The following is a 12,721-nucleotide window of genomic DNA, read 5'->3' on the forward strand; positions in this document are numbered from 1 at the left end:
AACAAGGCAAGTCAGTAAACACAACTGCCAAGGAAATAGAGCAGGTTCTAGGCATGTACATTCATATGGGGTTAGTACAGACGTCCTCTGTGAGAGCCTATTGGGAGATGGAGACGAGGCTCCCTGCAGTTTGTCATGTGATGTCTCGAGATCGGTTTCTGAAATTGCTGACAGTGATTCACTTTCAGGACAACCTCAGTGTGTCTGATGACGCAAAGAAAGAGAAAACGAGAAAAGCTGCCTGAAATGTCCTGTATTTTCAAAATGTTAAAATAAAAAGGCTGTAAAAAGTGTTATGTTAAAAAAAAATGATGAGAAAAGCTGCCTGAAATTTTCTGTATTTTCAAAATGTGAAGGGCATATTTTGTTTTTGTTTCTAAAACGAACATTGTTGTGTGCAAAAATTTGCCAAAAAACGCCCGATGTATCAAATGTGATACAAAAAAAAATCATAAACAGCATGATATGGCAAACATTTTTGGGGGGATTTTGTTTAAGGGTTTAATAAACATCTCAATTCGAAAAAAATAGAATTTTCTGGTTATTTTTTGATGTGTCAGGCTTTACAGGGTTAAGAGTTAAGCAAGCAGCTGGCAGAGGGTTTAAAGAAAAGCCACCAAAGCTTTACATCCAAACTCTTCTTATGTGAAGTCAAAAATAGTTTTTTTTGCCGCACATGTTCCTAAGGGCCCTATAGGTACTTTCAGAAGACACTTACAAAAATTTCTGACCATAGAGATTTGATCTTGTTTTACCTTGGTGGATCCACCTCCATCTCTTCATCAGCATGACTGATGGTTACTGATGGTCTCACAGGCGACAAGACAGATGTGGCGAAATGCCCTTGAACATGAGCACCCTCGCCCTGCAAGAGACAAAAAAAATGCAAAATGAATGTTACATAACAATGATTTAGAATAAATTAGATTGCTCAAGACTTTGTGCTGATGACATTTTGATTTTGCTCTTTTAACTAGCTGGCAGAAAACTCACCTGGAATGAAAGGCCAATCTCATAGTGTCTCTCCTCATTCCTCCATGCACACTTGATGTTAATCTGAGAAATCATTAAAAACAAGCAAAAATGAAATACAATGTATAACAGCTCGCCATATTTTAATCCAAAACTCTTGACGTGTTCTTGCTTGGTGACTTTGCTGTTCATTAGATATACATATATCAATTCGATATTGATCGATATGCTTTGATATCGATTTAATAATACTTACAGATGACAGAAAATACCCAGATAACTCATCACAGTACCTTCTGATATTTGTTAAATAATAATGTTTGCATTATTTGAATTGATTTAGAACAAAAAGACTCAAAATGTATTCTATCGTTGCATTATTCCCCTCATGGAGACGGGCATCTTTACAACAGAAATAATCAATCTCAGGATTTTCCTGAATCGATATTGAATTGGAAAAAAAAAAAAATTGATGAGTGGATAATTTTAACCAGCCCTAGAGGTCACAGCCTCAACCTTCCCGGTGTAGAGGTATACTGTGAGTAACACGTGTGCTGATATCACCGATTTGTCTTGGTCTTAACTCGGTCTCATCCTTCCTTGGCATTGGTCTTGACTCAGTCTTTATACCTAAATATCTTACTATGTCTTTGTATATGTGTATAAATGTATAAAACTGTGTGTGTGTGTGTGTGTGTGTGTTTTAGCAGATGCTTGGGTAATTTGTAGCAGGGATAAGCTAATGTTTTGCACATTTGTAATATAACTGAGCTTTCTGGGTTTGTCGGACCTGATACACTTAATAAGAAAACAATAAACGGCGTGGAGCTTCTTCATCCACGGCTTTATTCAACACACACCTGTATACAGCGAGCAGGATAACGACAACAACTTCTTTACGGCAGCTACGGTAACTCTCTAGGGACACCTCACTCTAAAAGTGAATAAGATATGTATGTTACAGTAAAAACTGTTTTTAAATTGTTTAATGTATTGTCTATGCAGCAATTTCCCAGTATACGAGACAAATTTCTCCCTAGGGAGACGAATAAAGAAATCTTGACCTTGTATCAGAGCAACCCTCGTGTCTGGTGCGTCGTCTTGACTCGAACATTACTTAAACACTACGTAAACATTTCAGGAGTAAACAAACTTTTTTGGCTGCCGACAACATCACAAACTTAATCAATCGATGACTCTTAGCTATTTTCTTTCTCAGAACCTGTAAAAAGCTTACATGAGTTTGAGCAGCCATGCATGCATGCAATGTTGTAAGTCGCCGCAAAGTGACTGTATAAGGGGCGTGCAGGAAATTGTCGTTTCTTTATGGTTTATTTCTATTAATTAAATTTTTTTTATTTTGAACTCTGTTGCACTTTCAGATTTTTTTTTCCCCCAAAAAATAATGTGTGTTATAAAAAACCTAAATAAAATTATTATTTACACCAAAAAATCTTTTTCCGGTAACAAGTGACACAGATGTCAACAATATCACAGAAAGTGACATTAATGTATTATTTGCTTTGCTATTTGATTCAGATTACCTGGTGGTCATTCTTTTATTTCATTGTTTAGTCGATGTACTTACCTCACCTGTTGAGTAGAAATACCTCAAAGGAAATATAATCTCTTTCAAAACAGGGACAAAAAAAAGTTCTTATTTCCAGTGCCGTTTGCTCCACCAAAAAGAAACGTAGTAGTTCAAAAGAACTGGTGATAGGTATTCCAACATTCCAATTTTCCAATTTTCATTCCCTTAAGTTGATCATGTCTGAGAGGAAAAAACGACACACCTGTATGATTTGAAGTGTATATCATGACTGAAGAACATGGCTGAAGCCAACTGCTTTGCCTATACAAATCAGCCTACCTTCGCATCTAAAATAATCAGCTCCATCTAACTTCATCCTTGGCACGCAATGTTAGTGTTGCTGTGGAAAATAATCTGCCTTGAACAACAAACAACATTTTTGTTGACTGTAGAAAAATGCAGGAAACCTTGACACTTGACAATCCAGTCTAATCAGAAGCTTGAGACATGAAGTCTGATCTGTTTATGACATCACATTATAACAAAGGCTAAAGGCTGAGAGAATGTGTTATTCAGTTTTATGTTGTTGAATTGAAGATAGAGACAACATACTCAATGAATAGTCTTTTTTTTCAAACATTTTGTCAGCAAGAGTATAGTGTATATTTAATATATGGCCTATGATTTATTTAAAGGTATAGTATGTATATGGCTGTAACCAGCTATGTGGTTTTTAAAAACAAGACAGCAAAAATTGTTACCAATCAATGTATGAAGAGCTGGATGGCTTTTACTTTGAAAATACAAAGTAACATCCCATCCTACACTGCCTCTGTGTTTCTTGCTGTGCTTAACACACACACACACACACACACACACACACACACACACACACACACACACACACACACACACACCGTCTAGTTGTGAACAAAAAACCCCTACAGGTGAGCAAAGAGAGAGAGAGATAAAGAGAACAGTGTCCACTGTTCTTTTTTTGTGTGTGCAGTTGCTTGCTGCCGACTTGATTGTGCGCTCTCTCTTGGTTTTATTGCGTCATCATCTCCCCACAGTAGGCTCACATGTTGTGATACAGGACAAAGGGAAACTGTTAAAAAACTGGAGTATTGATGTGTTGCACAGAGCCCCAAAGGCTCAGTTAGAAAAAATAAAAAGCTGCTCTCTCCCTCTCTCTCAGGCAAGTGTGATGACCAGTGTGTGGTCATCAAACAGCCCGGACCCCTCGAGTCTAGTTGGCTGACATGTATGTTGCCTGGAAGCTAGTCGTAGGCTATAAGATAATAAGATTAAAAAAGTAGTAAAGAAGTAAAACTCTTAAGTTGATTACAAAGTTGCTCCCGCTGCATCGTCGCCGGCGTATAAATGTGTATGAAAGGGATTAGTTACTTCTGATGATCACTTTCCATAGCAGCCTCTACCATCAGGGTGTGAATGTGGAGGTGTGACCTGCGGTGTAAAAGTGTTTTGAGTAGTCAGAAGACTAGAGAAGCGCTTTACAAGCTCGAGTCCATTTACAAAGTTGAAAAAGTAAGCTTGACATGACTAATAGGTGAAATGGCTAAAAAATAATAGATAGATAGATAGATAGATAGATAGATACTTTATTGATCCCGAGGGAAATTCAAATAATAAATTAACAGATAAAATAGCTTCAAAATATGGATTAATAACTTTCAACTAAAGCAATTGATTAAAGCCAGTAAGATTTATTAATCTGAATCTGTTTCAAATGTTGGCCAAAGGTCATGTTTAGGTTAAAAAAAACCTTCATATAAGGTTTGACAAAACATTTATGTTAAACATGTAATTCTCTGGTAAATTAACTTATTTGTGCATCATTGTTTAATAACTACTATAAAAAGAGTGTGCTTTAGCCTTTAGTACCCTGGCTAGAGGATACTTGTGATAGAGTTTATTATGTGTATTTCAAATATTATGATGACCTCTATTATGACACATTTAATGAGTAACCTATTGGATGTACTGGACACTTAAATCAGGAAAGTGAGAATTTTTTTCACTTCATTCTTCTTCCAAAACCTCCAAAGGAAAATATATTCAAATGTATTAATTAAGGAAGCCATTTAAATCAAATTGCAGGTTTTGTTTGATACGTTTAAAAGTGATTAGAGGGTAGAGCAATCTTCTCTCGGAGTGACTTTTACTCTGTATGTTCCCTCCTCTTCTAATTTAATAATGTGAGATAACCGCTCCAATTTTAGTTCGACAAAAACATCTAATCCAAACCAGCTCTGCATGAGTGCTCACACTTAATTGTTTGGGGTGAATTCACACCGTGGGTTTGTTAATCACGATTTACATTGATTGCACTAATTAATTATTTCACTGAATTATTTATAAATGCAAATAAGATTATTTTAATAATTGGCTATAACAAGATTGTCTTCTCACAGCAGGAGGAAACAGTGTAACAGAACTAAGTTTATTTATATGCAGGGTTTGGCAAGTTTCTTATCATTTTAATCATCAAAACAATCAGATCTGCAAATAATATCTTTCTGTAATCTGCTTTTTGTCGTAGATACGATTTTTTGTATGTATCTGTTATAGAAAAAAGGGGTAGTCAAAGACATGAACACTGAGTTTACGTTATCACTCTCCTTTTTTGTGGATAGATTCCCAAGGAAACTAGGTCAGAGGCTTTCCTTGCTCTTGCACAGGTTTGACTTCTCTCCTGCAGAGCCCAGATCACCCTCTCTATGCAGAGTTTAGTCTTCTCCCCTCAGGCAGACGGTACAGACTGTGAAGACTAAAAGGCATCAGGTCTCATTTGTCCCTGCTGCTATTTGTTTGTTAAACAGCAGTTTAATTTTAATGTATTGCTCATTGCACACCTGCACTTTCACTTTTATCATTTGTATCTGGATGCTGGAGCATCTCTGCTGGGCTTCATGTTTCATGTTTTATGCACTTATGCGCATGATGTTAATTGGATTATTTATTAGTGTTGTTTATGTATTTGGATGTTTCCGACCGCAAACATATTTCCCTGTGGGGACAATAAAGACACCTTTCACCTCATCAGAAGCTATTGACTGCACCTGTGATGCTCTCCTCACCTGATGGCTGATAACAATCAGCTGGGCCGGGAGGTTATAGAGGGAGGTGGAGTACTTCTTTGTTCTGCTGGTTTTTTGTCTCCAGAGAGTCAACACCACCAGGTGGCTTTCTGTGTTTTTGTTTTCGAATGGAGATGTCAGTTATGGGTGTGTGTTGAAAATCTATTTTTCTTTCGGCACATTTTGTGAATCCATCCGTTACACCTCTGTTCTTTGACTCCTACTGATCTTTTGTTTTGGACTCCATTTTTATGTCTGTCTATCATTTTGATAGAATTAGTGGGTGGTTTGAACGGTTATGCTCTTCTTCCACCTTAAAGAAACCCAAAACCCACTTACTGTATGTGGTACCTTTTTGTAAAAGGTGTATTGTTTTGTTTGATCCACAACTTGCGACCTCTGTCATTCAGATTTTGTTTACTGGGGGGGGGGAACGTAATACCTTCATTCTTTTTATTTATTGATATAATACATTTTTGGGGGAAATTAACTCCATTCAGAAAACCATTTTAAGGTAACAAAATAGTTTTATTGTGTAGCTTTCCACATTTTAATCAAACATTCAAAACAATAGCAACCTTAAAATGTTGTTTGACTCTTCTGTTACTTTTCTGTGCCAGCATTTCAACGCCAAGTATGGCGCGTTTCAGGTGAAAGAAATATCGTCCATTGTGAAGGTTAAGAGCTGGGACTTGTGAAAGTCGACTTGAGCTACCGTGTGAAACACTAAATTTGTATGTTTTTGTAATCCAGAGGTGTTCACTGCCGCTCCTCCAACATGGCCTCGTTCCCCAGTCCGAATCCTTTTGGGCCAAAGTTCTTGGCGTAGCAGACTGAAGAGAAAAATGAGAAACAAAGCTGTGTAAATATTAAACGAATCTGATATGTGTGTGTGTTTGTGGAGTGTGTGCATATACTGCTAAATTGGGTTTGTGATCTTGGGTTTGTTGGAGTTCTTTAAGCAGTGTTTCTCAACTGGTCTCTTCGGGACCCCCCACCAACTCCTTAATAGAAATATCGTGACCCAAATGTCTGATATTTTACAACCAATGAGATATGGTAAATTTTGGACCTCGGATAGAACAAAACAATGTTGTAAACGTTTTTTCTAGGTACACATTTGTGACCCACTGAAAACAGCTCCGTGAACTTCTTTTTGGGTCCCGACCCACCCGCTGAGAACCCCTGTGTTAAAGGACATATTTGGCAATTCATAACTTTTCAGTTGAGCTTCAAAGTTATATTTGAGGGTTCAGACTTGGATTAAAAAAAGGTCAGAATATGTTTAGGCTGAAGTACAAATACCTGTGTGTGTTGTGTGTGTGTGGGTTTTAATGACATGTTGGGGCCTGAAATAAGTGAGTCCACTCGAAATGTGTGGGGTCCACAAAATGTTATGGGGATTCATAAAAAAAAAGGGGGGAGGGGGGTCCCAGTGATGCTCTGCCCAATTGGATTACATATATTTTTTATTTTTTTCAGTGCTGTAGAAGCTCCAGAAAAAGGTGGTTCCCAAAAGGGATTGTCCAGTCTGGTGTCCTAACTGTGTGTGTGTGTGTGTGTGTGTGTGTGTGTGTGTGTGTGTGTGTGTGTGTGTGTGTGTGTGTGTGTGTGTGTGTGTGTGTGTGTGTGTGTGTGTGTGTGTGTGTGTGTGTGTGTGTGTGTGTGTGTGTGTGTGTGTGTGTGTGTGTGTGTGTGTGTACCTTTACAGTACAGCTCTCCATCCTTGTCTGTCACTGTCGTTGACTCCAGGCTTTTCCCACAAAGGAGGCAGCGGAAACAGGTCTTATGCCAGGGCTAAGAGGGAAAACAAACACATGCTCAGAAAACACGTTCTAATGAAAATAAACAAAAGTAAAGTTAATATAAATCTAACTATCCTGTTAAATGCTCGAAAAATTTGTAAACACCCCTTTGTTCAGGATGAGTCGTCAGACATTTGAAACATTTTGCAGGAAGAGAAAATACAGTCTTAATATATATTTAAATGAACATTTAACACGGGAAGGCTGGATTCAAACCAGGAAAATGTATTTTCATGTCAGTGGGACTTTAGGTATTCGACTTTAAGGCTTTGGGACGGCAAATTAAGGGGTAGTCATTTTTGGTCTCACATAATATTTGAAGAAGTAAACAAATTATTTCTAGATGTTTCTCTACTGGGGCAACAGGCACCAACTGAATATTAAAATTACTATAAACCCAGAATATGAACTAGCACAGTTTTTAAGGCTAGATGGTCTTTACCTTTCCTGCTCCCATCACCTTCTCCGCTGCATACACGGCTTTAGAGCAGCGAGGACAGCGGTCCGAACTACCAAACTTCTGGGAAATTTTACTGCCGTTGGAGCTTGAATTGGCGGGTCGTGGTTTAGATCTAGAAAAAAGAAAACACTCTGCTGTTCACTGGGGTGTGATTTGTTTACCTGTGGTGGAAATCACTTATTAAATGTAAAAAATAAAAAAATAAACATTTCAGGTACATATATTGTTTCTGTTGCTGTAATTGTAAAAGAATCAACTTCATGTTGGAGGAAAATAAAAAATATTGATTTGACTTGCCAAAGGTTAATTTGACCAAAATCAGCAAAAGGTGTCTGATAAAAGCGTACCAAATGATAATACCGGTTTGGCACAAAAAACACTTAAGACACTTAAGTTAAAGAAATGTGATTCCAGTGAGATTTCCCTATGAACTGTACCTTTTGTTTCCAACAAAAAAATCAACACATACTCATTAGACTGCAGGTCCAAGTTTTGTCCTGGAGGATCAGAACTCAGCGCTCCGGCTCCCTGCCCATATCCGTAGCCTTTTGGCCCATATTTCTTGCCATAGCAGGACTTGCAGTAAATCTCAGACTCGTGTGCTGCGACTGTGGTGCTGTCCAGACCTTTTCTGCAGCTCACTGTGTGAAAAAAAAAACAAAGAATGACACGTTTTGTGGGGTTCAACTTGTAACATAAACATATAACCAAACTTGACAATTTCTCCTAGCTTTAATATGCACTTCATTTGAGAAAAAAACTTGACAGTCAGAATGTCAATGTCAATTAATTCCCCTACAAAACATTATTCTGTGTCAGTTGAATTTGGACCTTTACTTCTGTCCTCTTGTATGGAGTTACATTTGTGCCGAAAAGATGTCAAATGCACGCCTTGTGTATTGAATATTTGTAAAAACACAGTCACTGTCTGTCTGTCCATCTGTTCAGAGCTGCTGCTTGTCAACAGGCAAGTGCTCAGGGGCCCCAGACCAGTAGGGGGCCCCTGAGCGATCACAAACTTAAACCAAAGCAGTGGAACCAAAATGTGCAAATTTTGCAACGACAGTAGGAAACCTCCCTAAGAGGGCACCACCTGACAGCACTCACTTTTAAGTAAGCGTTGCATGCATTATGGCTCTTGAAACCAAAGTTCGACAGTGAATGTCAACGAAGAGAAATGCAGAGGAATTACTCGTCTTTAGGAGAGAGAAAAGAAACAGAAGAGGAAGAGGAGTAAGCGTTGGGAAACTGGCGGACATGAAGGTGATGATATCCGGTCTACAGACTCTAGAATCGCCGTTGTGTCTGTCTTCTTGTTCCAAACACGAGTAAAACTTTGAACTAGAATAGCCATGAAGTCAACTGAAGCAGAGCACATCTGACACTACTTTGGTACAAATACAGCGCCATATGTTTGAAACAGTTGTCGTCTGGCCATGAGGTCTGGTGAACTGGTTTCAGTGGGAGTGTCAGGGTTGAGTAATGGAGGTTAAATTAAGCTTCCACCTTGCTGCTTTTATCAGTCAACAGGGGCATTACACTTAGCCAGATGTCTTGTGTTTCTATTTTTGGAGGGCAGGAGAGGGTGAGGTGAACGTTCGGGAAGAGATGTACAGTTACAGATGGATGAGCTTATCACTGAGGCCTTTCAGAGCTCCCACTGGAACAATCACACACACTCATATTCAGCCAACTGGAAAGTGTTTGTGTTTGTGCAGAGGACAGAGAGCCTGTATGATGTGTCCGCTGTGTGGTTTCCCCGGATTAGAGAGGGCACGGGGAGCTGGTTATGGCCTAAAGAACGCTGGCTGTTTAATGACACACAACTCAAATTCAGGTCAGGGCGTCAGGACCAAACAGGAGATTAGAAGAGAAACTCAGCCAGGCTGGTACACCCAAAAAGTCAGCATCCAACTTTGCAAGAGATGAGGAGATGGAGAAAATATGTGTATTCACACGGACAATATGGTGAGTGGGTAGAACTCTAGTGAAAAGAGTAGCAGCAGAAGGTTTAGAAGTAGAAGAATAACGAACAGAGGAGTGAAAAAATGTAAATAAGGCAGAGAAAGAGAGAAAAAAAAAGAAGGATAAATGGCAAACAAGAATAGTGAAATCAAAAAGGGAAAACAAGGAAGGACAAAAAGAAAGATGGCAACAAAGAGAGTAAGAATTAAAGAAGAATATTACAAAAGTGCCAAGAAGGTGAAGAAAGAAGGAGGCGAGTTAGAAAAACAAAGAGGCACAAGGCAGCAAAAAAACAAGATAAGGGGCGCTGGTGGCGCAGTGGTTAGTGCGTGCGCTCCATGTATGGCGGCTGTGGTCCTCCAGGCGGGCGTCTCAGGTTTGAATCCCACCTGTGGCTCCTTTCCCGCATGTCATTCCCCAACTGTCTCTCTCCCTGATTTCCAACCCTATCCACTGTCCTATCTCTCCATTAAAGGCACAAAAAGCCCCAAAATAAATCTTGAAAAAAGACAAGATAAACATAAATGAATGAAGAACTATAATAAAAGTTAGTGTTAATACTATAGATATAAATATAGAAAATGAGTGAGAGAGGATGAGGCAGTGTGACAGAAAGGTAGAAAGATGAGGGATGTAGGGAAGCTGCACTGGAGTGTTAAATAGGTGCCGCTCCACCATGACAGCCTTTGCAAAGAGCAGTAAGAAGAAGATGAGTGCTCACTGCACATGAAACAGGTCTTATGGAAGCTCCTCCCATTGCACTGGATCTCCTCTGCATGATACACCGTCTTCTCACAGGCGGCACACTTCGCACCTCCTCCCCAGTTTGGCATCTAAGACACAGAAAAAGAGACGCACTTCAAATGCTGCTTTAATAATACATCTGTATGTACAAGATGAATCATCATTCAATCATACGCTTTGAAATAACACAAAACGTTGACAATGTAGAGCTGGAATTTACATTTTATCTTGAAAAAGATTTTGAAAAATAACAACGCAATTTATTGTCTGATGTCATATCTTTTTGAATTGTTTCAAATATGATTTTTTTTTTAAAGATATGAATCAAGGTGGGCCTGATACTTCCTATTTGTTGCTTCTACAGTAAGGTGGATTTCATTTGATAATTTATTTCTATTTCAATTCCATCACGCAATCAACAGATTTTTTTCTGGGATCAGAAACAGAAATGTGCATCAGTAGTTTTGCAGGTAGTAGGTCAGACATTTAGTGCTGAGATTCACTAAGTTTGTATTATATTTTTAAGTTGATGAAGGCCAAATTGGGTCCTCGCCTCTGGGTCGTCTTCTTGCAGTACACACAATTTGAAGTGTTTTGACATTAATCAATCAACAGAGAATCCCTTACATCTAATCTTTGCAGTTTTGACTTGATCTTGATCTTTTCTGTTTCAATAGTCTGGTAAAATACTGTCATTTCTTAAAAATGAAGAAAACAAAGCTCAAAAAAGGTCCACAGCCAAAGAGTGTCACATGTTTTTCCTTATCAGTTCGAAAGGTCTCTGTGTCACACTGGCTCTTCAAATGTCCTCACGACTCCGTCTGTCGGCTTCACTAAAAGCCTGTAGGTGTGTCGGAGCTGCTCTGTCTGCTCCTTCTGTCTGACATTCCAGTTTCATATCAGTCTGCCCACTACCACCTCACAGGACTGGTATGTGATGTGTCCCAAGAATAGAGGCTTTACTGGGACATCGGACAGACAAAAGACAAGCTGCCAACCATCACACAATACTGGGAATTTCTGGATTGCAACGAGACCAATCAGAAATCAAACGCTGAATCCACTCCTGATGTTTGTGTTCATGTCGAAAGAATCCTGTTAAATTAAATGTAATTCCACCTGTAACAACTAAAATCCTAATCACAGATCAACCAAATTACACCTGAGTTATAGTTATAGTAGTTATACCCCTAAAAAAAACCAACATGAAGGCTTTACTCAAACAGTGTAAATGAGTTCTCACCTTGTATCCAAGTCTGTCTGTCTGTTAAAAACGTGGCAGTGGACGCTTCCCTGGCCGCTTAAATACCATCCATCTCGCCATCACCAGGGTCCATCAGTGACGCTCCAGTGAAACTATCCTCCTAAAATAACTTGTGACGGAGCGGAGCCCTCTGACCCTCCATCAGCGGCTCAAAGAGGCCTGAACATCAACCTCTCATGCATTTGTTCTGTACTCACAGACAGACACGGGACACTCTGACCGTCTTTGAACCCCCCCACCCCCCACCCCCTGTGTCGGGCAGCTGCACACAGAGAGGCACGGCCTGGCATATAATACAGGATTAAGTACAAACATGATGAGAACTCAAACAATGCAGCTGACAACGGCTCGTGTGAATGTTAATACACCTATTCACTCTGAGGCAGATATTCCACCAGAGGAGAGGACATGTTGGTACTTCAATCAAAATGTTTTTTTCATCTGGATGGCAGCAATGCGTTTAAGACAACAAGCCAAATTCAAATTATATTGACTAGAATTGCACTTAAAAGCAGAGCAGAATCAATTAAGGATTAGTTGTCAGCTGTAAATTATTAGACAACTATTTGTATATAGTTCAAATAATTTTTCACAACTTTTGTGATTAAAAATACTTTGAGAGTTTTAAGTTAGCATCCATATATTGATGCCAACAGCAGGGGCGGCTGTGAGTTGGTAGAGTTGGTCGTCTCTAAACACAAAGGTTGAGGGTTCGATCCCCAGCTCCTGCGGCCACATGTCCGATGTGTCCTTGGGCAAGACACTCAACCCCAAGTTGCTCTCGCTGCTTCGTCGGCGGCATGTGAGTGTGTATGAATGGGATTATTTAATACTGATGGTCACTGACCACAGCAGCCTCTGGCATCAGTGTGTGAATGT

The 12,721-nt window shown here is 39.3% G+C and overlaps 1 protein-coding gene across 1 annotated transcript; it reads right to left on the reverse strand.

Moving 5' to 3' along the window:
* Positions 1–6,111: 6,111 nt before the first annotated feature.
* Positions 6,112–11,934, reverse strand: csrp3 (cysteine and glycine-rich protein 3 (cardiac LIM protein)). Its single transcript, XM_061059930.1, has 6 exons — positions 11,822–11,934; positions 10,556–10,667; positions 8,339–8,510; positions 7,852–7,981; positions 7,308–7,401; positions 6,112–6,437 (listed from the first exon to the last, which is right to left on the reverse strand). Exons 2-6 carry the CDS (start codon positions 10,665–10,667, stop codon positions 6,364–6,366), a joined length of 582 nt encoding a protein of 193 aa, XP_060915913.1. The 5' UTR covers positions 11,822–11,934; the 3' UTR covers positions 6,112–6,363.
* Between the last annotated feature and the right edge of the window lie 787 nt (positions 11,935–12,721).

Source organism: Labrus mixtus, chromosome 1 (genome assembly GCF_963584025.1).
Source record: "Labrus mixtus chromosome 1, fLabMix1.1, whole genome shotgun sequence".
NCBI lineage: Eukaryota > Metazoa > Chordata > Actinopteri > Labriformes > Labridae > Labrus > Labrus mixtus.

What these genes read in the sequence shown, in the direction of transcription:
- csrp3 (XM_061059930.1), bottom strand. Translation starts at nt 10,667, where the DNA reads ATGCCAAACTGGGGAGGAGGTGCGAAGTGTGCCGCCTGTGAGAAGACG. An exon ending in TTGGACCTGCAGTCTAATGA is followed by an intron (nt 7,982 to 8,338) that starts GTATGTGTTGAT and finishes TCTTTTTTCTAG; the next exon opens with ATCTAAACCACGACCCGCCA. An exon ending in AGGTGATGGGAGCAGGAAAG is followed by an intron (nt 7,402 to 7,851) that starts GTAAAGACCATC and finishes TTTCCCTCTTAG; the next exon opens with CCCTGGCATAAGACCTGTTT.